Genomic DNA, 25,354 nt, shown 5'->3' on the forward strand with positions numbered 1-25,354 from the left:
GCCCCCCTAATAGAATGGCAGGGGAAACACTGTGACATTTATCACACCTACTTTTCCAGACGAACACTTGTAATTTAGATTGTAAATGCTGTAATAACAATTATATGTCATTATGTAATTATAATGTAAGTGTCTAAAGGGCCTGTTAACACGCTGTAATTTCCCTTGTTTGATGTCGTCTCTGAAGCTCTCTGAAACTGCTCTTTACAGGCTTCTCTTCCCCAAACTCCTGGAGCAGTGCAGTCAGGGTGAGTTTCTCTCAATATGGTGCATGTGTGTGGATGTTGCAGAATAGATTATCAGATCTGTCGTTGTTGTGGGGTCGTATCGTGTGAAATCAGATTTTCCTGGATCTTTGGAGATTGAAAGTTCTTTGTACTATGAAACCTACCATAATTTTCAGAGTTTAAACTTCCCTTGCTTCGATAAAGTGCATTTTTAAAACTAAAATTTGTCAGAAACTAACCAAATTTACATGTCAACAGTGCTTATTTGGTGTTCAGCAACTTTCTGTATCTGCATATCCCTCTGAAGAATCCCATGGTTAGAAACCAGCATTATTTTTAACAAAGTCCCTGATCATTTCCATCTGATATGAACAATATCAATCAAAGTGTACTGAGTATATGAAGACAGTGAGACATCACCAGTGTGCCCTTAATTAAAGCAGCCTCATTTAACCTCAGTGCTCTAGGGCAATTGCCCCTGTAATAAGTGCACTGTAAGTGGCTTTGGATAAAATGATTTCTTAGATGAGCTTCTCTTTCAGGCGTCGTCAGCAATGTTATCTTCACGGGTTTGACTACCGAGCAGAAGCACCCACTTCTCAAACACATGCAGCAGCTGATCCGTGCAGCCAATCCCAGCACTGCATTTATCTCAGCAGAGAAATGGGCGGTTAGAAGGTTTGTACATTGATATTTTCTCTGACATACACACTCACTTCATTTTAATATTACTTAGCGATTATTTTTTGTATTGTAGGACTGAAGATATACGGCTTATTCTGAATGACAGCAGTTTCTCACAGTCTCGTATGATCAATGCACGATACCTGCTGTATCCTGGCTGGTAATGTTTTCGTTCTCTACATGTGTGCGTATACACACGTGTATGTTTAACTATATTGAACTATACTGTGTATTGTTTCAGGTGGGATGGCAGGTTTGTTTCTGGAAGTGGATCACTGTCTATGTCTCAGCATTGCATTGAGTTCAGTCGTCCATTGGAAAAAGCATTATTTCTGCAGCGCTGCAAAGGTAAGCATCTGTTTGTGTGTATTTACCGTCATCCATAAGACTGTCACAATCATGACAATTTTTTTTATTAATCGTCTTAGAAATTTATTTTTATTTTTAATCATTTTAGGCTGCAAAAAAACAAACAAAAAGCTGCAAAATATGTTTATAAAATATTTTTATAAAATATTTTAAATAATAAAAATTTTTACTTTACGAAATAAAAATTTAAATTACAAATGTTGCATTAGCAACTATCTGAAATATGTTTAATTGCTAAATTATTAAAACTTAAATTAAATTACTACTACTAAAACTAATTACTAAAACAAAATAGCTAAATTGGAAATAATGGCTAATTCAAAATTGTATTAAATACTATAGTAATATATAAATAACACTAAAATAACACTGGCACAGAGTAGAATGACATGAAGAGTAATACAAATGTTTTTTAGTATCATTATTTCCATTCTAAATTATTCACATGGCATTGTAAGGTGGTCTGGATAAAACTCTCAAACCTTTATGTTGCACAAAAAAAACCTCCTTTATGGTTCTGTTAAAATATGTTTTAATTAAAGATTAAGAAAGTATTATAGGGTCAGTTAAATTGAGATGAGAACACCACCTCCTGAGATGATCTGAATTTTGCGTAATGCACAAATGCTTTAAAAAGAGGCACAACATGTGCATGTAATGGCATATTTATTTAAAATGACTTTATTTTGATGCCACTATATGATTGTAATTTAACATGCAGAATGTTTGAGGTCTTTTTAAATCAAAGCAATCTGATCAAATAATTGTGATCAGGTGATTATGTAATAATTGTGAGAGGCCTAATCATCAATAATAAATATTCAAGAGGGTTTAATTATAAAGTGATTGCTGACAGTATATGTAAGGATGCTGTACAATCATGTGCTAAAAATGGAACTGTCAAAAGTAAGTGATCAAAGTCAACACAACTCACAAGTCTCTCTGTCTCCTTTCTTTTCTCAGCTCTGAAATCCTCTCTCAAACTCAGCTCTTTCACAGGAAACATCTATCACATCAGTGGGAAAGTGCTGTTCTCTGGTAGGGCAGTTGGTCTCCATAACCTCCCTCAAATCTGTCTTATTATGAATTTTTTTTATGGCTTTATACAGCGTGACATAGTCACAAATCAGTTATGATTGTCTATAAATGTGTATTGTTTGATTCTAGGATGTCTATTGCTCTGGTTTTGTCTGTGTAGTTAATGTATGATTTTTCCATGAGAAGTAGTAGGCAGGGGGCCTGTGGGGTAACGCCACACGGTAGGACTCTCACCTCTGGTTCCTCAAAGTGATGTGGCCTGCACACATCTGTTTTCACTCCTTTTTTCTCAGTCGTTTCCTCCTGTGGTCACATTTTTTTGGAGGGTTTTTGACTCCTCTGTTCCTTTGAATCTGTGGTGGAGTTGCATGGAGAGAGTGGGTAAATTGACAGAATGGAGAGAACTGAGTGATTTAATAGTGCCTGAGTAACAGCACACTAGATAGTGTAGTTCATTTAGGACCCATACGGTCCGAACACCATCTGTGATGCCTAGTTATCACCATGAATCATCTGTGTTTTGTTATGGAAATCTTTTGATTTTTGGTGCCTATGTTCGGTTTGGTGTGTGATTTGCTTTCAGATCCTGTAAGTTGATTTTTTTCGTAACATTCAGTGCATTGTGATCAGTTGTTTTCAAGTTTGACTACTAGTAGTAGGCAGGGGGCCTGTGGGGTAACGCCACACGGTAGGACTCTCACCTCTGGTTCCTCAAAGTGATGTGGCCTGCACACATCTGTTTTCACTCCTTTTTTCTCAGTCGTTTCCTCCTGTAGTCACATTTTTTTGGAGGGTTTTTGACTGTCCTCTGTTCCTTTGAATCTGTGGTGGAGTTGCATGGAGAGAGTGGGTAAATTGACAGAATGGAGAGAACTGAGTGATTTAATAGTGCCTGAGTAACAGCACACTAGATAGTGTAGTTCATTTAGGACCCATACGGTCCGAACACCATCTGTGATGCCTAGTTATCACCATGAATCATCTGTGTTTTGTTATGGAAATCTTTTGATTTTTGGTGCCTATGTTCGGTTTGGTGTGTGATTTGCTTTCAGATCCTGTAAGTTGATTTTTTTCGTAACATTCAGTGCATTGTGATCAGTTGTTTTCAAGTTTGACTACTTGCTTGCTTGTAGAGTGCAGTCGTAGTCCACACTGCAGAGGAGTGATTGATGGGATGGATGGCTGTTGGCACGCCATGCTAGACATAGCTCCGTCTGATGACATGTTTGATAAATTAGTGTGCAGCATGTTGGACTCAGTGAAATGTGTGTGTGTATCTGACTGCATGCAGTGTCTGTTTTCACTGTAGACAATGACAGACAGATGGTGGTAAACTGTAATTCTATCAGTGGGAATGTGACCATTGCCCCTGATCAGGGGACTCACCATGGCCCACGGACAACAAACAACTGTTATCTAATGTTTCACGGAGTGGGGCTCACCCAAGAGGGGCTGAAAGACTGGCTTCGGCATTGTGCCAAACAGGTAAATTCTCATAGGTGGGAGCAGGTGGAATCTACAGACTTCTTCCATATTTTCTCCCCTAATTTTGTGGGAGGAATAAGCATAGTAAAATGTGTGCTGAGAGCAACAACATATTGGTAGCCGAAAGCATTATCATGTAACCCAAAATACTTAAACAATTTTATGAACTACGTGCAATTCTGCAGACTTCTGTGGGCGCAGACTCCTGCATATAAGAGAAGGAAATTTTAATGAAATCATAAACATTTGAGGGTTAGGGCTTAAACATGTCAGTGTTTTTGTGTTTCACAGAAAGTTGCAAAAAAAATCAAGAAGAATAAGAGGACGCTCACCCCACAGGAGATCAGATACATTCATGTGAGTACCGACACGCTTGCGCTCACACATATTTTCATTAATTTAGCACCAAAGCAAATAGTTGATCTAAATGTTTTCATCTTATGTGTCTTTAGGTGAAAAGCCACCTTGATCCTCTCCCTCCCGGTTACTTCTACAATGGTCATCACTTCGTCAGTTTCTTTGGAGAAAAGCAAAACTTCCATCCTCGTATCTTTAAATTGTAGTTTAACTTTTTAACCAGATGTGGTGGTGAAGTTTACACTACCGTTCAAACGTTTGAGGTCCGTAAGATTTTTTTTGTAAATTAATACTTTTTTGTCAGCAAGGATTAGGGTTGTGAATCCAAAATCAATTCCAATTCCAGAATCGGATACTCAAGGTCGGGAATCGGATACTTGTAAAATTAAAATTTCAATTCCACATATCAATTCCTGTGTGCGCATATGTATTTTTACGTGGTGAAAAGGGGCTGTTAAAAATGTATTTGTCTTTAAATCATTCATTCAAGAGATTCATTCAAAAACACTGATTCATCTAGTAATGAATCATTGAATCATTCCATTCATAAATTCCATGAGATTTTGTTTAGTTGTCTAATATTTTTTTCTTCAGAACTGTGAGAGAAATACAACCTTCATAAAAAAAAAAAAAAGTCTAAATTGATCCAGAATGATGCAGCTCTATTTTGCACACAAACAGCTCTTAATCTAGTCTAATCTAATTATTAGTCTAATTAGTTTTTATGTAGCTGGCTGATTTTTGTTCATGGTATTCGGCAGCAATTAAATGTTTAGCTAAAAGAGACCCAGAATAAATATGTCTGATTTCTAAATGTTTTTAAATGACTTTTTTTTTATCTACATTGGAATCGGAAAGCAGAATTGGAATCGGAATTGGAATTGATAAAATTCAAGTGATACCCAACCCTAGCAAGGATGCATTAGAATTAATCAAAAGTGACATTAAAGATAATGTTACTAAATATTTCTATTTCAAATTAATACTGTTCAAATCAGCATATTAGAATGATTTCTGAAAGACCTTGTGACACTGAAGACTGGGGTAGTGACGCTGAAAATTCAGGAATAAATTACGTATTAAAATAAAAAACTTTTTTTTACTGTATTTTTGATCAAATAAATGCAACCTTAGTGAGCATAAGAGACTTCCATTAAAAGCATGTAAAACTTACCAACCACAGACTTTTGAACAGTAGTGTACTTTTAACCTAATGTCTGCACTGCAACAGTAGCATGCTGTTGATTACCATAGACAGTAATTTCAACTTGTCCCAATGTGTGTATAAACAAACAGGAAGGTGATGTTTACTTTTATTAATCTGATAAGTAGGCTTAATGTTTGATCAGGAGCGTTGAAAAGCAGCACATTTGCACAGCTAAGCTTTCATTAAAAGTGTATTACTGTAAATGCATTTATACACACTCATGAGGCATCATTTAAAATTATTCTCAGTTGTAATCAACAGCATTAAAAATAATATTGAATATTGACAGTATTGAATATTACTGTGTGCTTGTCAGAACCGATGTGTTTGTGTGATCCGCTTGTTGTTGATTCCTTACATGTGTGTGTTCAGTGATGGATCAGTTCATTGATGAATACGTGCAGGAGGCCAATAAAGAGATTGAACACTTCAACAGAAAGGTGGACCTGCAGCCACATGTTGACCTCTTCGACCCCTAATCCTCTCATCTGACAAATTCACTTTCCGGGAAAAGGGAGGGGAGGGTCACTTTACAATCACTAACGTCCACTATCCAATTACCCGCTCAAAACCATCCATTTCACATGTTAGAATGAGGGATTTGCTGTTGAGAGATGGGGAGGATTTAGCTCACAGCCAGGAAGAAATATCACAGCCTAATGAGAGATCCTTTGCCCAACATACCATGACTGTAAATAGTACCAGCGCCCTGAGAAAGCTGAAACGCTGTTGTGTAAAACAGCACTGCTAAAGCCTCAGATGTGTCAAAACATTCCTGTAAAGAACAATATTTTCTCTGTATTATAAAATAGAAGGTAAACAGAAATTCGAGGCTTATATAGAGGCTACAAGGGATGCCCAGATCATTACTCTCTCCGGTGTGTACATACTGTAGTGCTGAGGCTCCCTGCAGTGAAGGTTGTTCTACTGTAATTCCAGTGCCTAGCAGACATATTGAGCTGAATCGTAATGAAGGTTGTCAGTGAGGCTGAAAGTGATCAAACAGAAGGCTCATTTCCAGCAATGTGCATCTGGAAAAGCAGGTGCACTGCACCTGCCCTCAGTCAGCCTCTGTCAATCTTTCGACCCCTGCTGTGTGGATCAGGGCTGAGGATCTCTCATGTGCTGCAGTTCTCTTGTCAGCCATTCCAAAGTCATTAACTGACACGCCGGTGCTTCAAGTAACCCCATTTCGGGAGGGTTAGGGAATCAGGGTATGATGGAGGGTTTATTATTAGAAGTTTTTATGTGTTCTTAATCAGATTGACTTGTTGGTGTTGGCTTCGTTTGTAGCACCAGGGATCGGTTTGGTGTGTTAAACCCATGCTTGCCGAGCGTGTGCTGGTACAAAAGCATGGCAGAAGCAGAATGTGTGCTTATATCACCCCTGTACTGTATTAGATCCGTACCGTTCGGTATTACGGTCATATTTTAACTCTATCTTGGGGTGTGTGTCATTCTATGCATGTTTACTTGGACTAATCACACACAGCAGGAGAGCAGCAATGTCTTGTGTGTGTATATACACACACATTTGAACTTTTGTCTATAAGACGAGCCTTAAAAGTAATGTTTTGAAACAATTACAGCGCTACTAAAGGGATGCACTTCCAAAGAAACCCAGACACTGCTGGTCTCCTCTGTGCTGCAATATACTGTACCGGTGTTAATACACTACATGGTTAGCAGTTCTTTCACCAAGCCATATTCACTCTTTACTGTGGAGATTTATGAGCTACATAGTGCTAATGTTGCTATGGGCCTTTTTAGTGTTCCTTTAGAGATTTCTAATATGGTAACTTTGCCTTTATGTCTCTTGACACTTCTGTACCTTGTCAGTATGCAAGTGCAGTTTTACTCAAGGCCACCCTGTTGTGAATAAACTCTGAAAGGACGTTGCTGAGATGTAGATCCGACAAGCAAAGACAAACCGACTACTCACTAATAGGTGACAGAGCCTCAGAGGTAAGCAGTCACTTCACGAGTGCTGAAACACAGTCATCGATGTGCCCCACACACACACACACACACACACCGCTCATTTAGCTGGTGGTGTCACTATTAGTCGGGTTTTACACAGCAACTGTCCTTAATGGGTACAGGGCTACGTAATACTTATATAATGTGTAGTTCAAAGTAGCGGACATTTTTAGCACATACTATCCGCATGTGTTAAGATGTCTTATGAAGTTCTATTTATGCTAACTGAAATTCCAAGCAAAGACAAACTGACTACTCACTAATAGGTGACAGAGCCTCAGAGGTAAGCAGTCACTTCAAGAGTGCTGAAACACAATCATCGATGTGCCCCACACACACACACACACACCGCTCATTTAGCTGGTGGTGTCACTATTAGTCGGGTTTTACACAGCAACTGTCCTTAATGGGTACAGGGCTACGTAATACTTATATAATGTGTAGTTCAAAGTAGCGGACATTTTTAGCACATACTATCCGCATGTGTTAAGATGTCTTATCGAGTTCTATTTAAGCTAACTGAAATGCCTTTCACCAAACTGGAACAACCAAGAAAGAAATCGCAAGAGTTCGATCTATTTTTCATATTGGAAAAAAGGTGATTTATCTTTGCAAATTCTATTTTTCTAATGCTGTGAAATCAATTAAATTGGAGCCAGATGATAGTATTCCTCAGGCGAAGCAGATTCTCTGCTGTGAGAGATATTTGGCTGCCGCTGCAGAGTCTTGGCAGAGAGCAGGGGCATCCCCGGGCAGAGCCAAACGCCAGTGTTGGTGAAAGGATATGAAGAGTTGTTTGTCTATGTAAGTGTAAAGGGCCAGTAAGGGTCTGCCGAGTAACAGAACGGCACTGGAGGGCCACCGTGTAAAACTCAAGAAATTTGGGCTTTTTGTCAAGATATGAGAACTATGAATCTGGCTTTTGCTCCTCATCGCAGAGGACTCTAGTGAGGCCCTCCAGAGGCAGTTCCTGGTATTATGTGAACCCCCTCTGGCCCGCACAGCTGTGCTCGTGGAGCTGAGGTTAGAGGAATAAAACAGAGTTTGGTGGAAAGGTTTATGACATGAATATGTCAAGAATAATTTTTATTTTGCGGCTGCAATGCTATTTAGATAGGAGGGATAGATTTATGTCGTTTTGTTTTGCTGAACGCAAACCGGCCTGGGTTTTCCAAAAGGTCAAACTTTTAAAGAAAAGCACTTTGTCATAACATTGCCTTTGGTGGCAAACTCTTATTATTATAGATAAATATTCTGACTTTCAGTGGTCACTGAAGGCTTGTTCACGACCAAAACTTTTTATCTTGTCCAGCCCCTAAATCTGACCGTTGTTTTAATAACCAACCAGAGGCTGAATATTCAGACAGCACATGTCTTGTGTTCTCAGGTATGTAGTAGAGTTGGCAACACCAGCATTCAAGTTTTATTTCAAACGTCCATCACAACCGGCCTACATTTAGTGCATTGTGTTGTGGATGAATGTGCTGTGCTTCAGGGGCAACAGTAAAATTAGGACAAGCTAAAGGGCTAAATGATTTCCAGTTGCTGCTGGCTGGCTGGGGACAAGCCTGAAAATTGAAATAGCTAAAAATAGATATTATTAGCTAAAAGTTATTTGCACAAATCTAAACATGCACCCATAAGGTCTTATATTGGCGTTTTGGGGAAACATTGGACCTTTTTAACCCAGAGGGAAAATGTGGGATTCATATAGATTCCCTAGTCTTTACCTCAGTTTCCGAATATCCAGTGCTCAGAGTTTATGATATCTTTAATATCTTCTTAACTGAACACGATTTCAGATGGTTCTACTTGAAAAGTGCCAAAAGGTCTTAAATAACTTTTGTTTGTTTGTTTGTTTGTTTAAAGGGGTTAAACAAAAGTTTGTGAAAAATCTAAATTTGAGTGTTGTTTGCACAAAACTACTGTAACTCATGTTTTCTCCTGTGACTGATGCTTTTTTCTAATATATATGTTGTATTTATGACAAAATAACACATTAAAATATTTATAAGCTACTTTTGTTGATGAGCTATTTTTATTATCAGTCAATCGTAGTGGTCTGCTCAGTCAAACAATGCAGGCAAACAATGTCTTCTGACAAAAACAGACTGAAAAAGAAGTGTGTTTGTGTGTAAGGTTATCAACTCAGCAGTGGATTTGTCACATGGTGATAACATCTTTTAGGATGCCAAGCCCTGCTTAAACACTAATCTCAGAGGCCTGCAACAACAGAAGCTATTTATAACTTAGTAAGTGTATCTGTAATATGTAATCGAGCACTGTTTTGTGTGTCAAATTGAAGCCTACCACACACATCCTTTTCCTGGCCTTTATTTTGGGTCCCTGCCCAGCCCACCTTCCAAAATACTTGTATTCGATCCACCGGGGCTCTACTCTAATGCACCCCAAGGATCTGCACACGTGTCCCAGCCCATCCTTGGCCGTTTATACAACCTGTACTCGGCTCCAGAGTAGGTCTAAAAACAATGCGCTCACCCTCTTGCAGATACAATACCCACATTTCTTTCAACTTACATCAGGCTCCCTTCATCTCTCCCTGGAGACGGTACCCACCCTTTGCACACATAGCAGCCATTGTTTTTCACTGGCCAGTGGGACGAGTTCAAGGTTTCATTTCTGATACACTGTTATGACTGCATCATGTAAACCTTACTTAGGACTGTTTGTCTCCCATGGCTCCTCCTTTTCCAGCATTAAGCATTTTTATTTATTACATTTATACAACAATTTAAATCTTAAATTGTTATATAAGAATATATGAATTGCCGTGTAAGATTAAACATTTACATCTATGCATTTGGCAGATAGTTTTATCCAAAGTGACTTACAGTACATTGCATTCAAGCTAATGCATGCATTCCCTGGGAATCAAACCCATGACCTTGGTATTGCTAGCATTATGCAGCACCATGTTGTGGTGCAGTTGTTTGGTCATCTCTGTCTTTTGATCACTGCCAGGGACTGATGTATAGGATGGAGAGTAATAGTCCTTTCTGTTGAATACACACCGAGGCCAGAGATCCCTTTTATCTGGTAGTCACTTTATGTCCCTGATACTTGCAGAGCCTAAGAGCAGTTGAGTATGCAGACTCTTTGTGTCACCATGCAAATATAACGTTCACACACGCACATGCATACAGTGACATAAATGTCATTAGGAAACAGCTTATTTCGATATGCTTTTGTCCTGTTCTTTCCTCCCCTTTTAGGCTACGCTTACACCGCAAGACAAACTGCCCAATTTCACTTCTGATCAAACATGATATACGTGTTTTTGGCAAAAGTCTCTTATGCTCACCATGGGTGCATTTGATCAAAAAATACAGTAAAAACATTAATATTGTTAATATTAATATAAACATTAATATTATTACAAAACAATTTTTTGTATTTAAATATATTTTCAAATGTAAATTATTCTTGTGATGAAAATATATATATATATTTTTAAATATTCTTTTAAATGTCAGTCATAAACTGCTCTAAAATGCCAGCTATAACCAGGCTTGTTGCAATAAATATTTGATAAAATAAACTACAGATGCTCATATTTTTTTATTCATGCATCAAATTACTGTAAGTTCCCTTTCATGGGAACTTCGAACTGCGTCCTCTAGGGGTCGCTATGGGGAACGCCTCGTCGTGACCCGTGTCTGAAGCATACATTGAAAAAACACCAACTCGTTGGCCGGCGACAGCCATGACGTCACTACCGGTGCGACTATAGTATAAATAGGCGCCGGGAGCACACATCATTCTCTTCTTCGTCTTCATTGACTGTTTTGTTTGAAGCGTGCATTTCTGTGGTAAGAGCGATCTCTATTCATCTCATTATGGCGAGCACTAGCAAAGCGTTTAAGGATGTGTGCATCTGTGTTGACGTTGTTTAATATCTGATGACACACACGATCTATGCATTATTTGTTTGGGCGAAGAGCACGCACTGCGAGCGTTTTTTCCAAGGGAACAGCTCCGCTCTCGTTTGTTTCTCTTTTCGAGGAAAGAGGGGCAGCAATGTGCTTCCCGCGATTCAAGACCTTCATATTTCAATAACAAAGTTGTTTTCTTTCGGGCATAAAACCTAATTACATTTAAGAAAAAATCTTTAATTAAAAAAATAATAAAATAAAAGATTTGTTCTCTAATTATTTTACAAAGTTTATCTTCTCATGTTCATTTACTTTGTTGTAAATGTTTTCATATCTTTACCAATTTTTTTTTCAGTTTTGGTAAACAACAGATTTATTTCTGATTTATTTCTAAATATGAAGGATAACCAGATCTTCCAGGTTCACACTATCATCAAAAAAATGTGTTGCATGTGTTGACTGAAAAAATCTATAGGACCACATTGAACTGCAGTGTGACCGTAGCCCTTTTGTCCTCTAGACAACAGTCTGTTCTGTTCACAGTTCATTCTTCAGGTTAAGGACATCAAAGGTCATGAGAACACGCATGTCATTGCTTTCTTTAGTGACAGCAGCGAGCTTGAGTTGTGTGGCATTTCCAGTGACAGCCTCACCTTCCCAAACTCTGCTCTTATTCATCTTCAGATCGGTTCGTTTCTCTCCCACCACACACACTCTTTGCGCACCTGGTACCCGCACGCGAAAACTCACTGAACTTTGTGGAGCCAACACACCTGTGCGGGGCTCCAGCAGCACACACCCTCTTCCCCACGCTGAATACACACATGGAAACGGATCTCCGGGCTTTTCACACACACTCCTGATTATAAAGTCACACAGTGACATGTAGTCCTGCTGAGGGGGTTTGCGTCCATAAATACCAAGACGATAGACTCCCGCTCTGGGCATGCACACACTCACGGTTACCTTAGTATCTGTAAATGTCAAGAGTACATATCGGGACAGAGGAAAATGAGCCTGCTCATGCAGCTCAGCGCAGAGCGCAGCGTGTATTTGCAGCTCTGGTGAAGCGCAGTGGAAGGTAATGTTGCACCGGCCCTGGGGTGTGTTCACTATCGCCCCTGTGTGGCTGAAATGGGACAGTCCGGCTTCTTGAGTACGCACCCCGGGACCACACCACAGGCCCAAGTCTGGAGGATACAGAGCGTTTGGGTTCAACCCTGGGCTTTGACAGTGCAGCAGGTAGTTCCCAGCGTTTTGAAAAGTCCCACTTCCGCTGTCGTAATCCTGCACGAATATAGACAGCCGGTAAAATCCTTTGTACGGGCACATGATGTTACACACCAGCTGCTCTGCTGTGATCTGCGACGCAAGGCAGCGCTTGGCTGTGGTGGCTTCGAGCTCATGGTGCGTGAGCTCGCACACCATCATCAGGGGTCGTGATGTGTGTAGGATCACCTTGCACTCGCCACCTTCATCCACCTCTACGGCCTCTTCTCCTGCGAAGTTGCAGCCCTTGACACCTAGTGCTGATGCCCCTGCCGCTAGGCCCCAGTTCAAGTATGGGTTATCAGGCAGGGCCTGCCTCTTCTGGATACTCGGGCACTCCAGTTCAAGAGAGCAAATCCACCGCAGAGCACCAGGTTCACCCTCTCGCCGGGCGAACAGTTTCACCTCGTAGGCCCCAGGCTCTGGGGGCAGTAATCGCAACTTCATCCCTTGACGAGTCACTGACAGGAGACCACAGGAGCTGTCAACCTCCTCCTGCTTTAGAGCTCCTGTCTCGGGATCCCGCTGCCTCATCTCATACGAAAAGGTCAACGGTCTAGAGGAGCTCACAGACACAATTGCTTCCCCGTCATCTGTGGAAAACAAATTTTGACACATTTGCAAAATGTTACAGTAATATTGTGCCTACTTTCACACTGGAAAATTATGGCAGTGACAACATGTAAATAAGGAAGTAAAATCCACAAGTTAGTATGATTCTTTAGGCTCTTCATGAAATCTCTGCAAACATACTTTGGTTAAAATTCCTTAATGGTTGAGTAAAACAGCACCCTTTTTACCCTGTAAAAAACCGCTCTGTTCACAGTGAGCCGTTTTGGTGCATGTCTCTTTAAATGATAATGAGCTCCTGCTCACCCCGCCCCTCTCTTGTTTTATGTGTATTCGATGGTGCGTTACCATCAAAAACAAAACTAATCTACTGAGTCTTCTGTGGCTCTGATGTTGGGAGAAAATGAGGACTATTATGTTCATTTTTACATCCAACTACAAAACACCTGCATTGCTTACGAGACATTGTTGACGCTAAATCTGCTTCAGCGTGGAGAAAATGGCAGAGAGCGTACATCTAACTAAGTGCCTGTGTTGCTAGATTAGAAATGTCAAAAGTATCATACCAGAAGCTCAAATTTATCATATTTGGAAGAAAATTATCGTACACGAGTCAAACATACAGAATACAGCTATTTAAATAGACCAACATCATTTTCTATACTTTATTGCTAAACTATCGACCTCAGCTTGGACACAACTGACCTAAGCGCAACAGGAACATTAACATTAACTTGTGCTCGTGAGAGAGAGTCATTCTCCACAATGATTGGCCGAGAAGACGTAACATGAGATGAGATGGAAGACATGCGTAACACCACGTTCGAGTTCTCCTCACAATCATGACGGTAGACGTAGGATCCACAGCTAGACCAATGAGTATAGAAGCCCTATGATTACAGCGATTATCATTTGAGTGTCACAAAATTCTGAAATTATCGTACATTATGGGATTTTTTCATTATTGATCGTACAGAGGTCAAAACTGTCATACAAATATGATAATTATCGTATGTCTGCTAACATTGCTGAGTGCGGAAATATGCTAATACGGGACAGTCCGTCAGTGGCCATGGGCGGGGCTTGAGCAGTATGACGTCATACTGCTCAGAAAATCAAAACCGCTTTTAGTTTTTTTGGGGATTTAAAAAAAGGAGTGAACGGATTTTTATTATTGTAGGGTAGTTGTGTCCACACACTGCTAAGACATTTATATGCAAACACCATGTAAAAGTGAATTTTGCATCCGATGGTCCCTTTATATATATATGCATGGAGAACCACTCCTGAAATTACAATGGTTGACATATTAATAACAATCATAATTTTTTTAATTAACCTCGGTAGAAATCGGTTAGGTAGGGAGGGAACAGGGACTGAAGTGGCCCGATCCTACTTGCTTTGAGTTATTACTGATATAACTGGGATATTGTGTCGATCTTTGTGACAGCATGACTCTCTATTAATGGTAAAATAAAACATAGCCATGGGGTGCTGTCAGATTCTTTGTTTAGCCAATCAGAACGCATTTGAGCGTGGCAGGAATTTGGAGCGCTTTTGGAGGGTGCTAAATCAATGTTCGCTCTTTCTCATCTGTCAACAGTGGATTACACAGCCAAATGCCCTAAAAATGAGTACAGAAAAGGGGCCGGACATGATCATGATTTCTCCCTATGGGATGGGAAAGCAATTTGTACTGCCCCTCCCTGGAACGCGATTACGAATTCTGGGGGCCCAAGCTAATATACTTTCCAGGGGGCTCAGAAGCCCTAGTGGGTTGTTACTGCATTGCACTGCAGTACTTTTCATTGGTTTTCAATGTATGCATATTAGACCGAAGTGTTTGCGAGACGTTTTGCTGCTTTATGCAGCATCTCATGCATGAGTGTTTGTTTTAAAAAAGTTTAGATATAAAAACTCATCTCAAGACCTTGCATTTTCCAGGAGTGACACCGCATTTAGCTTCAGTGTGTGTGCATCTATTCAGTGCCCAAAGTGTACCAGTAGAGGCTTTGTCAAGCTTCCTTCGTGGTTCCACTAATGTTTACACTAACTTAATACTCTTGCCTTTACTTGCTGCAGTGCATGCTATAGACAGTATTCAGGAAGTTTTAGTTACAATAACTTTTTTTTCATGAGACAGTCTAATCTCTGCAGCAAACGGTCTAATCTGTTTTCTCAGAGCTTCTCACCACGAGCTGATGCCAGCAGCAGCCTATTATCTCATTACAGTGTGACAGACATTGTGTGTGCTTCACTAATCTTCCCTTTTGAGTTGGTGCATTATTCTATTTTGCAAATGTGTAGTTGTGTCGTTAGTGTATGTTTTGTGTGTATATGTATACCTGTGATGGTTTTGTACTGTTTGGGTTGTGTCAGGGTCAATCCAAACTGATAAAATGCTGAGGTCTTCAAGGGTCTCGATTTAAACTCTTCCATGGAGATGGGAGTGGTAAGTAGTTGCCAGGTCTGGTCATCAGGGAAATGTGAGTTTATGAACTCACTAGGTTCAGTCAGGAAATAAAAGTCATCATACCTGAAACACACAGACATCGCTACTTATTTTCCTAGTCTTTAGTGTGGAATATTACACTGGTTTTTCGTTTTCAAAGACTGCAGTATGAGTTCCAATTTCTCTGAAGACTGTAAATTTGCATCTGCTAAACCAAAACAACCAGATCCAAGATGAATCGCATAACAAACTTTGATTTTGAGTGAACTATAATCCCATGAAGCGTTGCAAATGATGTAACCAAATGAAACGTGATTGTACAATATTGATTTATAGTCATGATTTAGAAGTAACAATACATTTTCAGTTTATTGCTAAATATTCATAAATAATAGTGTAGTAGGGAGACTGAGTTGACTCAGTCACAATGCTTCATTGGCAGTTGATTGGCGGTTGTCTTAATTTGCTGTCTTAATTTGTTTTTCCACAACTCTTTCATTCTTGGATATTGGTAGTGTAATTCCTCAGTGGCTAATAAACATGATTTATTAAATTATGCTAACTGATGGATTCAACAGATACATATCCAGTCAGTTAATAACATTAGAAGCAATTAAATACAAAAACAATTTCTCTACAATGGATGAATGAATGCATGGAATTTATTTTCTCCCAGAAACCCAACACTTGCATGCTGTAGAATATATTGGGTTTGTTGTAGTATGTAAAAACTACTCATGATTTGTCTGTATATACTGTAGTCTGCAGTATGTGTGTACTGTATGATATGAATAACTGACACTCTGAGGAGCCTGACCTCTTCACAAATGTTTTGCTTTTCATATCCACAGTGCCAGCGCCCCAGCAAGCGTCAAGTAGCCACCACTGACCCCCCACGAAGACAGCATTCCACTCATGATCGGAACGCTTCTCAGCTAAACTGTGCGCGGCCTGGTATCCAACGCCTTTGCTGTACCCGCTCACCTCCACACACTCAATGCCCACCTCCCTAGAGAAAGAGAGAAAGTTCAGAGCCGCATTCTACTGGCATGATGTGTGTATTTATATACTTGTGGCCATTTACCTGCACATTTCCACACAGAGGCCTGAGTATCCACTACATACACCCTTTCCTGTCCTGATGACCTCATCAAAAGAGCAAATCTTCTGGGAAAGACCAAGGTACCCCTCCAAGTCATACTCTTCGCACACAAACACATAAGACATTTTACTTGAGGAAGTAGACTCACTAAATATTTAAACATGCTTTGACTCACTAAAAGAATTGTGTAGAAAGAGTTTTCACTCAAAAATAGCTAGTAAATTTCACAAACAACTACAAAAAACTTTGAAAAACATGAAATTGTCTTGTAAAACATAGTCCAATACTTCTTTTATTTACAACTTAGAAAAATCCTTTTTAACAGTGCATGCATTTTTGCATGTGCAATTACCAATATTTTGGCATAGCCAGATCCATATGGCCCTGAGTTTTTCCAGATCATTTCTGCCCCCCTCAGTGATACCACGAGCAATCTTCTGAGCATCAAATACTTCCTGCTCCCTCAACTGAAAAACACATGTTCAATCATGACAACTCTCGGAAGATTTAACATGGTGATGGATATGACAATGTTAATGTATTTGCCTAAATCTATTGTTTATAACAGGGATATCCAATCCTGCTCTTGGAGGGCCACTGTCCTGCAGAGTTTAGCTCCAATCCCAATTAAACACACCTGAACCAATGTAGTCAATGTCTAAAATCACTAGAATCTTCCAGGCAGGTATTTTGTGACAAGTAGGAGCCAAACTCTGCAGGACGTTGGTCCTCCAGGATCATGACTGGACACTCCTGTCTTGTAAAAATATAAAAACAAAGACTTGTGTGTTTGTGTGTTGTCTGTTACCTCTCTTCCTTTCTGGATTGAGAATGTGTCTACTTTGCTGAAAATATCTGTGCTTGAGAACAGCAATTTTCTGGGTTTCCTCTGAGAGGTGTAGACTGCAGGTAGATAAGGTCTCCCAGACTGCGTGCCAGGGCTGGCGACTGAGAGGGGTTTCACAATTTCTTCTTGGCTCTTTTTCACAGTGCTCCTCTTTCTTACACTCACTGACTTCGCCGCACTCTCAGCGGACAGTTGGCGCTTTGTACTCGGCCGTTGTTCCTCACATAACTTCCCTTCATAGTTCTCTAACAATACCTTATGTGAAACCACATTTTCTTGAATTGGTACAATGGATAATGGCTTTGGGTCATTTTGCTCCACTGAAGGTGAACCTCCTCGGTGGCTCTTAATAGTCAAACAGACTTTAGCGCTGTTCTCATCCTTCATGCTGGTCTGTTGGCTTTCAGATACATTCTGAAGTATGTATTTGACCACCCCTTTTTCGATTTTCAAATCAAAGTTTTGTTTATGTGTGTCACTGTTTAAATCTGTGACAGTTTCTTCTGGTTGGCACCCTCGGTTGCTGTTTTCTGTCGTGATTGGTTGTTGATCAGTTTGAGCTTGATCAGATGAGAGGAAAAGAGAACATCTGAACTAAAATTTACATCATCCTGCTTGTTATATCACTTTCAACTAACATCTGATGACATAGTTCATACTATCTCTTCTTAGTTTCAAAACACTTCAAAATACATTTAAAATGCAATTAGTTGGAAAATCTTACCTTTCGCAGTTGTGAAACTCATACCTTCTGTCACTTCTAGTATTGATGGTAGTAGCAGATTTATATAATGTCTTGATTTCTATTGCAGGGGTCTGTATATATCTATTTTCTCCCTGTGTCCACCCCTATGAAAGGATAGCATGCTAAAAATACACTTGGACTTATCATGACAGCCAATGAGCTCAAAGATACAAGAGAGGGGGGCAAAAGAAGGGCATTTGATATTGGCACAGAGGGTGAAGAAGGTTGTGGTTGGTAACTGATAAATTTATTAGCTAACAAACATGCGTAAACAAGTTTATCTTGACCTTGTTAAGGGTATTAAAGTCTTTGTGTGAATGTTTAGTCTGCTTAGGATAAAAAAAAAATAAAGTGGGAGGAACACACACACAAATACATAACAATAATTCATCACAATAATCATTATCTCCTTCAGTGCCAGTCATGGACTTGTTAACCCTGCTCTCCAAATTACTATCCTTCTGTAAATAAAATCACTGATATGGAAATTGTAGCTGACCTTAGTGGATACTGTCGCTATGTGCAGGAAAACAAAGCAGTTTTTATTTCCATACATAGAGACCCTTCCTCCAAAAACATCCTCATTGGCTCGGGCTCCATATCAGACAGTCTGTCGGGGGCCCTCAAGGGTCCTCTTACATACCCCCTCTAGCAGGCTGAATTACCCCTGACCAATTTACCCATCGGCAGTGTGCCAGAATAGCAATGACTACAGTTGTGTGTTTATTTATGAAGTTCTCCCCTTCAGGTTTTGGAATAAAACTTGCATAAGTTTTCCTGTTTCTGGTTTGCATCATGTTTATTGGCTTCTGTGGTTCCATGAAGAACCTTTACCATTCATGGAACCTTTCGATTCCACAAAAGGTTCCTTGCAGTAAATGAAGGTTCTGTAGAGTATTAAAATGTTCTTTGCACTTGGAAAAATTTGTTTTGAGAACTTCACTGAAAGAAAAACGGTTCATCGCTGTAAAACCCCCCTTTTGAAATGTTATTTTTTAAAGAGTGTATCTATATCTTCTGTAGGCAGAACATAAAAGACCAGTGGTTCTCAATCATCGACCGGCACTGCACATTGTGGATGTCTCCCTTATCTACTACACCTGATCCAACTCATCAGCTCATTAGTAGAGGCTCCACGAACTGAACTGGGTGAATCAGATAAGAAAGACAAATGTCCAGTGCTGTGATACTAAAGGATCAGTAGCTGGTACTGAGTACTGTAACACAGTGTTCTCTACTTAAGTTCTCAAAACTAAACTGAATAAAGAATTCTAAATTCACAGTCACAGCTACAGAAAGAATGCAAAAAAAAAATATATATATATATAATAATAATATCTTGTATGAAACTGCTACAGGGCTCTCCAACCTGCAGAGAAAGCACGTGTGTCGCGTCCTCTGCGCGCTCTCTAGTGGGGAACCTTTCTCTCATACTAGTTTTAACTTGTCAGTATGTCAGTTACTAGTCCGCTATTAATTTAAAGTCACGTTTAAAATATTCTTAAACAGGACGAGAAACTGTTTTTCCCTCTAAAATCCACACAGCAGTGATGTTGATGGTCCATCCGTGTCCAGTCGCACTGTTTTGCTGGAGCGTGATTGGTCCAGATTCACGAGCTTTTGTTCGCGTGCTGCACCTCTTGAGCTCGTGCTGTCATGCACACCTGCGGAACACTCGCGCGCACCGCTAATATGCCAGTCTGTGTTTCACACTCAGGAGAAAAGAGAACAACTTGACCAGTTAGTCTGGATATAAAGATAAGCCAACTCAGAAAAGCTTCCTCTGGATGTGATTTCAGACATTAAAAGGTGTGCCAAACTGAAAGACATGAAGACGGATGAAGACGGTAAAGACATGAGGGGAGTGACTGTTAACCGCTTTGCTGAAGGTAAGAATATTTGTATCGACACGGACAAGGTGAGAAACTTAATGAAAATACAGTATTTAAGGAAATATGCTTGTGATAGTAGTTGTAAGAGTTTTAATGTTCAAAATACAAGTTTATGTTTTTGTGGTAAACCTGAAAGTCCTGCTGAATGTCGCGTAATTTGAATATACTTCACCGCAAAAAACAACAAATGTTTGTTTTCTAGTCTTGAACAGATGCCATTCTCCAAAAAACCTTAACAAACATTACCATGGCAACCATAGTTTTGCTACGGCTACTTACATTACTGTAAAGCCATATTAATTTAATATTGGACGAACATCAAACAGAACGACCTTTTCGTTGAAGAAACTTGCTGTCATTTTATCAGTGTTTAGGCCTATATGTATTTTTTGCTGATATTTAATCACACTTGTGTTGTTGTAAAGTCACAATAATTGTAACAATGTTATTATGGTATGGTTACCATGGTAATTTTTGAAAGAGATTGGATTTTCCAGAAATCCAAACTCTAGCCTTCATTATCACTGCCACAGTCACATTATCTAGTCCTGTTATTCAAGACAAGCACAAGGCCAAAGACCGCAGAAGTGATAACTACTGCACAACCTGACTAACCATGATAAATATGGTTCATTTATAAATTATTTTATAAAGGTATTTATTATGCAAATCTGTTAATATTTCGCCTAATATGATATCCATGCAGTTATTTGGCCAGGTACTGCAGTAGCACTTTCGCAAAAAAGACAATTCTGTAGAACTCGGAAATCTGATCTTATTGTCTGCTAAATTTTTTTGATGAACAGTTTAGTCATAAATAATTCTGGATGTATTAACACATTTAAATGGAAAATGTTTAAGAACAATGATTTTGTATCAGCATAATTACCTTTTTCTTCATGATTAAGCTGTATTTTCTGTTCCCTATCAAGACTGACACAATAAAGAATGGATGAGTGTCTCAATAGTTCGCTATACAATAGAGCTGCACATAAGCTGCCTGGGCTCATGCTCTTAGGGTAATGAGGGAAAGAAGACTGCTGGATAAAATTCATCTTTTTATTCTGCTGTCTTTCAGCTGTTAGTCTCACAAAGTCAAAAGTTATCAGGCTGTCTGATCAACGAGGATACCCTGTTTATTAATCTATACAAAACATTTAGAAAGCCTATTTTTAAAGCATCATTGCACATCCATAAGAATCAGCATCCACCACAGCAGTGGTGCCATTTCAGACTCTCATTCGCCTGACAAAAATCAGAAAGTTCCCTTAGTAGTCGTGTAGACATAACATGCTTTCTCCCACATATTTTCTTGTCCTTGGAGCTCATGAAGTACTGCAAGTGTGAGGTAACTCAGAATTTTTGTTGCACACTTTGTTATTGTATTATCTTAGGTATTAAAGATTGCTCCATTCTAACATCTTTCATATTTGTTCTAGATGTCTAGGTATTATGATATAAATTCATTCCAAATCTCACTGTGAATGCACGTGCATGCTCTCTCACAAGCACGTGCCCATGCACTCACAAAGACACACATACTCTCACTGATACATTACTTACATTAGGTGAGGGTCCAGGGGAAGGAAGCTCCACCCTTTGTTGTTCACTCAGTTTGACTGTTGGCTCTTCCTGGAGATACAATATAACTCTGTGTTCTTGAATGTGTGTGTGTGTGTCTGTGAAGCAAACCCCAAAAGACCTGGTGTTTACATGGCTCGACCTTAATGCTTGTAGCAAAGAAAGAATTTGAACAAATTAAACTTTGAAAAAAGTTATTCAATCTGACAACTCAATTCAGCCTATAAAAATACCCATTTTGACATCATGTTACTGCATTTGCAGGGCATAGTAATATTTCAGTAGGCTGGGTTCCAGTGTGAATGCAAAGTGGACTGAGACCCAGTAAGAATGAAAAGTGAACTCAGTCACGTTCATATTTCAGTTTAAAGTCAGCATGAAATGAAAATTCACTTAATAATTGTTTTAATGCAGCTTATTGATCTTATTGTGAACAGTTCATTGATGTTTTGTTTTTTTATTGACTTTGGAATTCTTAATTAAAATGTCATAACTGGATCTTCCTGTGAAATAACAAACTTCACTTTGTTGATGTATACCTGACTTCTCAATTCATTTTGTTCTCTTAAACTCCACCCCTTTCTCAGAATTGACCTCAAGCTCGCATTCAGATCTTCCTCCATCCAATCAACAAAGAAAGTATAGACCTATGTCCCCCTACAATTTTCTTTTTTAAATCCATTTCACTAAGATATGCTCACAATACGCAGAAAAAGATCCTCACTACTTCTGTTTCAAAAATAGCAGTGAAAGGACTCGGGTCTGAACAATAAAGTTTTTTTTTTTTGACTGCAGTAGTTCTGCAGTACAGGTTTACACACACACACACACACACACACACACACATTCCTGAAGATTTATTTTTTATTTTATTTTTTGCCAAAACCTCATCTGTGTCTGGCTGCATGATAATTAGATGAATATCATAATAAACATAATTTGTAAAAAAAAAAATATATAGAATACGTCACAGAAAACCAAACATACATGTTTGCAAGCCATAAAATTAATGTTGTACTGTAGATTAATAAAAAAAAATTATTTTCAGTTGTGGCGGTTTTGAATCTCTTGAGTCTTGAATCTTGTTGACCTGTGCTGCAAAAATACCTTGTGTATAATTTTAGATCACTATATAGCTGACTACATATTTCTTATGCCTTTTGCTAATAATTGGAATTAACAGAAACTGTTCTGGGAGTAAATGATTAGATTTATTTATCTGAAAACCAATGACTTGTGTTTGTGATGTGAATAGATAGCTCAGGAGCTCAAAAAAATGGTATGTGACGTTTTGGGGTTGTACCTCTTGGCTTAAAGTGTTACAGTCAGCAGTCACAACCCATAAATCTCCAATACCCATTGTTTGTCCAGAAAGACAACAAAACATTTCCTGTGAAGCTTATGATCTGACTATCACAGTCAAACACAGATAGGAAGTGAGGTCTAGGGCACACAAGTGACAGCACAAAGTATTAATTAAATGTGTGTGTGTTTCGGAGACGGCTCCAAAGAGTCATTGTATAAGGTAGTTGTTTAGACCTCTAACAGCCACACAGGGCACTAGGGGGCAGTGTGTCACCCAGAACCCTCTGCTTTGCTGTAGGGATCTCTTTCTGTTGGCCAATGCACATTGCGTCCCTAATCTAGCCGAAATATTTCGCTGTGCGGTATGTGTGTTTGTCTGACACCTCCGGACAACTCTGCTGAACTCAAGGACAATAGCAAGGTCAGAGATTGACCTCACTCTGTACGCACAGCATCCTGTGCCCACATCAGGATTTAACCCTTCACACCCCACATACACCACATCTCTTTAAAATCAGTCAGACTATGATTGTGAGGTAGGATATTTCAGTAGTGTCGTTATGTTAAAAGCTTGGACTCGTCGATGGCTGAATCAAATGCTTAGCATGTCATATTGTGGGAGGTACTTGGTTTGACCATAACAGAATAGTTTAAAGGGGTCATATGCTGTTGCTAAAAAGAACATTATTTTGTGTATTTGGTGTAATGAAATGTGTTTATGCAGTTTAAGGTTAAAAAAAAACATTATTTTCCACATACTGTTAGGCCTGTCGCAATAATCAATATATTGACTTATCGCGCAATATATGTACATGACCTCAATCATTTTTGGTGATGCAATGTATCGCCCATTATATTTACTTAAAAATTTATGTCACCATGTTTTGTACATTCCACTTGTGCCTGTGTCTTTTGCAGCTTCTTGTACATAACGTGGTGTAGTCTTGTGGTGCTAGTTCACATTTAAAAAATGCTTCTTGTTGTTTGTTTCATCTGCAGATATGGCCTTGTTTAGGGATCTGTGTCTGTGCATACGGACATCTGACTGCTGAGTAGTGATTGTGTTTTTCAGCAATAGTGTGCACCTTTAACTTACAGAGAAAAGAAGGTCAGGGAAAAATCTGTAGATGGAAAAATCTCCATACAAGTTCTTTGAGCATTTTTCTTTTTTTCTACTTGTTACTTTGCACTTTTTGTTAGAAAATGTTTATTTACTATTTATTCAGATTTTTTAAGGTATCTAATATTTTGATACTTAATTTCCATGATCTAAACATTCTTAAAAATTAAAACTGTGTTGTCATTTGGAAGTGTGTAGGTCTTCTTGCATTATTATGCTGTTACATTATGATTATATATTCAGTGGCATAAAATGGTCTTTAAAATGACAATAATATCGCTTATCGCAATTATTTCTGGGGCAATATATCGCACAACAAAAAGTTGTTATCGTGACAGGCCTAGCCCTCAATGCAACTGAGAGAATCTACTAAGCCAGTTATATAAACCTTGCAACAAGCAAGTTCATGTTATAGAAAACCACAGAAACCAAAAAAACATCCCTTTTTTACATAAGTACTAATCAAAATTAATTATATAGCATATAATCCTCCCTATGGATTTTGTATTTAGTCACCAAAAGTTCATTTTATTTTAGAGCATTCACTACTTTCCTTAGCTTTAGACAGCAGGCAGTGAAAGGGAACTATGTGGTTGGGTGAGACAAAAGAGGGGCAATGAGATGAAGATCAGACTCAAACCTGAGTCACCCAAACGTACAGCATGGCTGTACAGGATGGGAACACTAAAGACTTATTACACAAGCAACTAAATTACCTTGTCAGGTTTCTCCTCGATGACATCTGGACTGCAGAACATCTCAGCCAGTGCCACACGAAGTAAGGAATCAAACAGAGGAACTGCTAGTTCAGAATTCACAACTCCAGATCGAGAGAGTTGATCCCGGACCTCACACAGCGTCTCCTCCACAGACTGCAGCTATGGGATAGAGCGTGGGAAAATTACACTCTTCGAGAATGAGAACAGGACATAGTCACTCACTTCAAAACGGCAACCAATAGCTCTGTTTCAAAACCTAGCGTGCCTACACTGACAACATTTTCAGGCATCATTTAAGGCCCCTAATGCAACATCACATTTCTCCCTTATTAAGAAAAGAAGAAAAATCATTGCCTTAAATCTAATATTACTGATAACTATTACTGAATTTACTGTATTTTAAATGGATTTTTTATGCTTAAGCCTAAAGTGTACTTCGGTTTTAACACGTATGGTCAAGTATGCATAGCCAGATTTTACTTTGTACGCTGAGCTTGCACATTCTCCTTTTT

At 39.1% G+C, this 25,354-nt stretch overlaps 3 protein-coding genes across 5 annotated transcripts in view; 2 read left to right on the top strand and 1 right to left on the bottom strand.

Annotated features, from left to right (window-relative positions):
• The window catches only part of LOC107747579 (uncharacterized protein C20orf194-like), a 19,952-nt gene extending 12,383 nt beyond the window's left edge, over positions 1 to 7,569 (top strand). The window contains exons 29-37 of one of the 2 annotated variants that reach the window (XM_016562174.1): positions 211 to 248; positions 770 to 905; positions 985 to 1,071; positions 1,153 to 1,259; positions 2,244 to 2,318; positions 3,628 to 3,803; positions 4,095 to 4,160; positions 4,256 to 4,349; positions 5,740 to 7,569. In XM_016562174.1, the coding sequence (XP_016417660.1) occupies positions 211 to 248; positions 770 to 905; positions 985 to 1,071; positions 1,153 to 1,259; positions 2,244 to 2,318; positions 3,628 to 3,803; positions 4,095 to 4,160; positions 4,256 to 4,349; positions 5,740 to 5,846 (886 nt within the window). In that variant the 3' untranslated portion in view covers positions 5,847 to 7,569. Of the gene's footprint in view, positions 1 to 210; positions 249 to 769; positions 906 to 984; positions 1,072 to 1,152; positions 1,260 to 2,243; positions 2,924 to 2,959; positions 3,804 to 4,094; positions 4,161 to 4,255; positions 4,350 to 5,739 lie in introns of those variants that run through there. The other variant, XR_001640817.1, reaches the window with a different exon arrangement.
• A 4,151-nt stretch (positions 7,570 to 11,720) lies between these two features.
• On the bottom strand, positions 11,721 to 18,909 carry LOC107747591 (kyphoscoliosis peptidase-like). Its single transcript, XM_016562187.1, has 8 exons — positions 18,898 to 18,909; positions 18,205 to 18,283; positions 17,442 to 18,040; positions 16,986 to 17,100; positions 16,616 to 16,733; positions 16,349 to 16,540; positions 15,425 to 15,615; positions 11,721 to 13,102 (listed from the first exon to the last, which is right to left on the bottom strand). Exons 1-8 carry the CDS (start codon positions 18,907 to 18,909, stop codon positions 11,778 to 11,780), a joined length of 2,631 nt encoding a protein of 876 aa, XP_016417673.1. The 3' UTR covers positions 11,721 to 11,777.
• A 904-nt stretch (positions 18,910 to 19,813) lies between these two features.
• Positions 19,814 to 25,354, top strand: part of LOC107747581 (sodium bicarbonate transporter-like protein 11) — an 88,673-nt gene continuing 83,132 nt past the window's right edge. The window contains exon 1 of one of the 2 annotated variants that reach the window (XM_016562178.1): positions 19,814 to 20,114. In XM_016562178.1, the coding sequence (XP_016417664.1) occupies positions 20,054 to 20,114 (61 nt within the window). In that variant the 5' untranslated portion in view covers positions 19,814 to 20,053. The remainder of the gene's footprint in view (positions 20,115 to 25,354) is intronic. The other variant, XM_016562177.1, reaches the window with a different exon arrangement.

The sequence above is a fragment of the Sinocyclocheilus rhinocerous genome, unplaced genomic scaffold (assembly GCF_001515625.1).
Source record: "Sinocyclocheilus rhinocerous isolate Xijiao unplaced genomic scaffold, SAMN03320098_v1.1 scaffold469, whole genome shotgun sequence".
NCBI lineage: Eukaryota > Metazoa > Chordata > Actinopteri > Cypriniformes > Cyprinidae > Sinocyclocheilus > Sinocyclocheilus rhinocerous.

Bases quoted from the DNA above. Each gene is read 5' to 3' on its own strand.
- LOC107747591 (XM_016562187.1), bottom strand. The intron at 18,041-18,204 runs GTAAGATTTTCC...CATCTGATCAAG, and splicing joins GAGTTTCACAACTGCGAAAG to CTCAAACTGATCAACAACCA. The intron at 16,541-16,615 runs GTAAATGGCCAC...CTCTTTCTCTAG, and splicing joins CTCTGTGTGGAAATGTGCAG to GGAGGTGGGCATTGAGTGTG.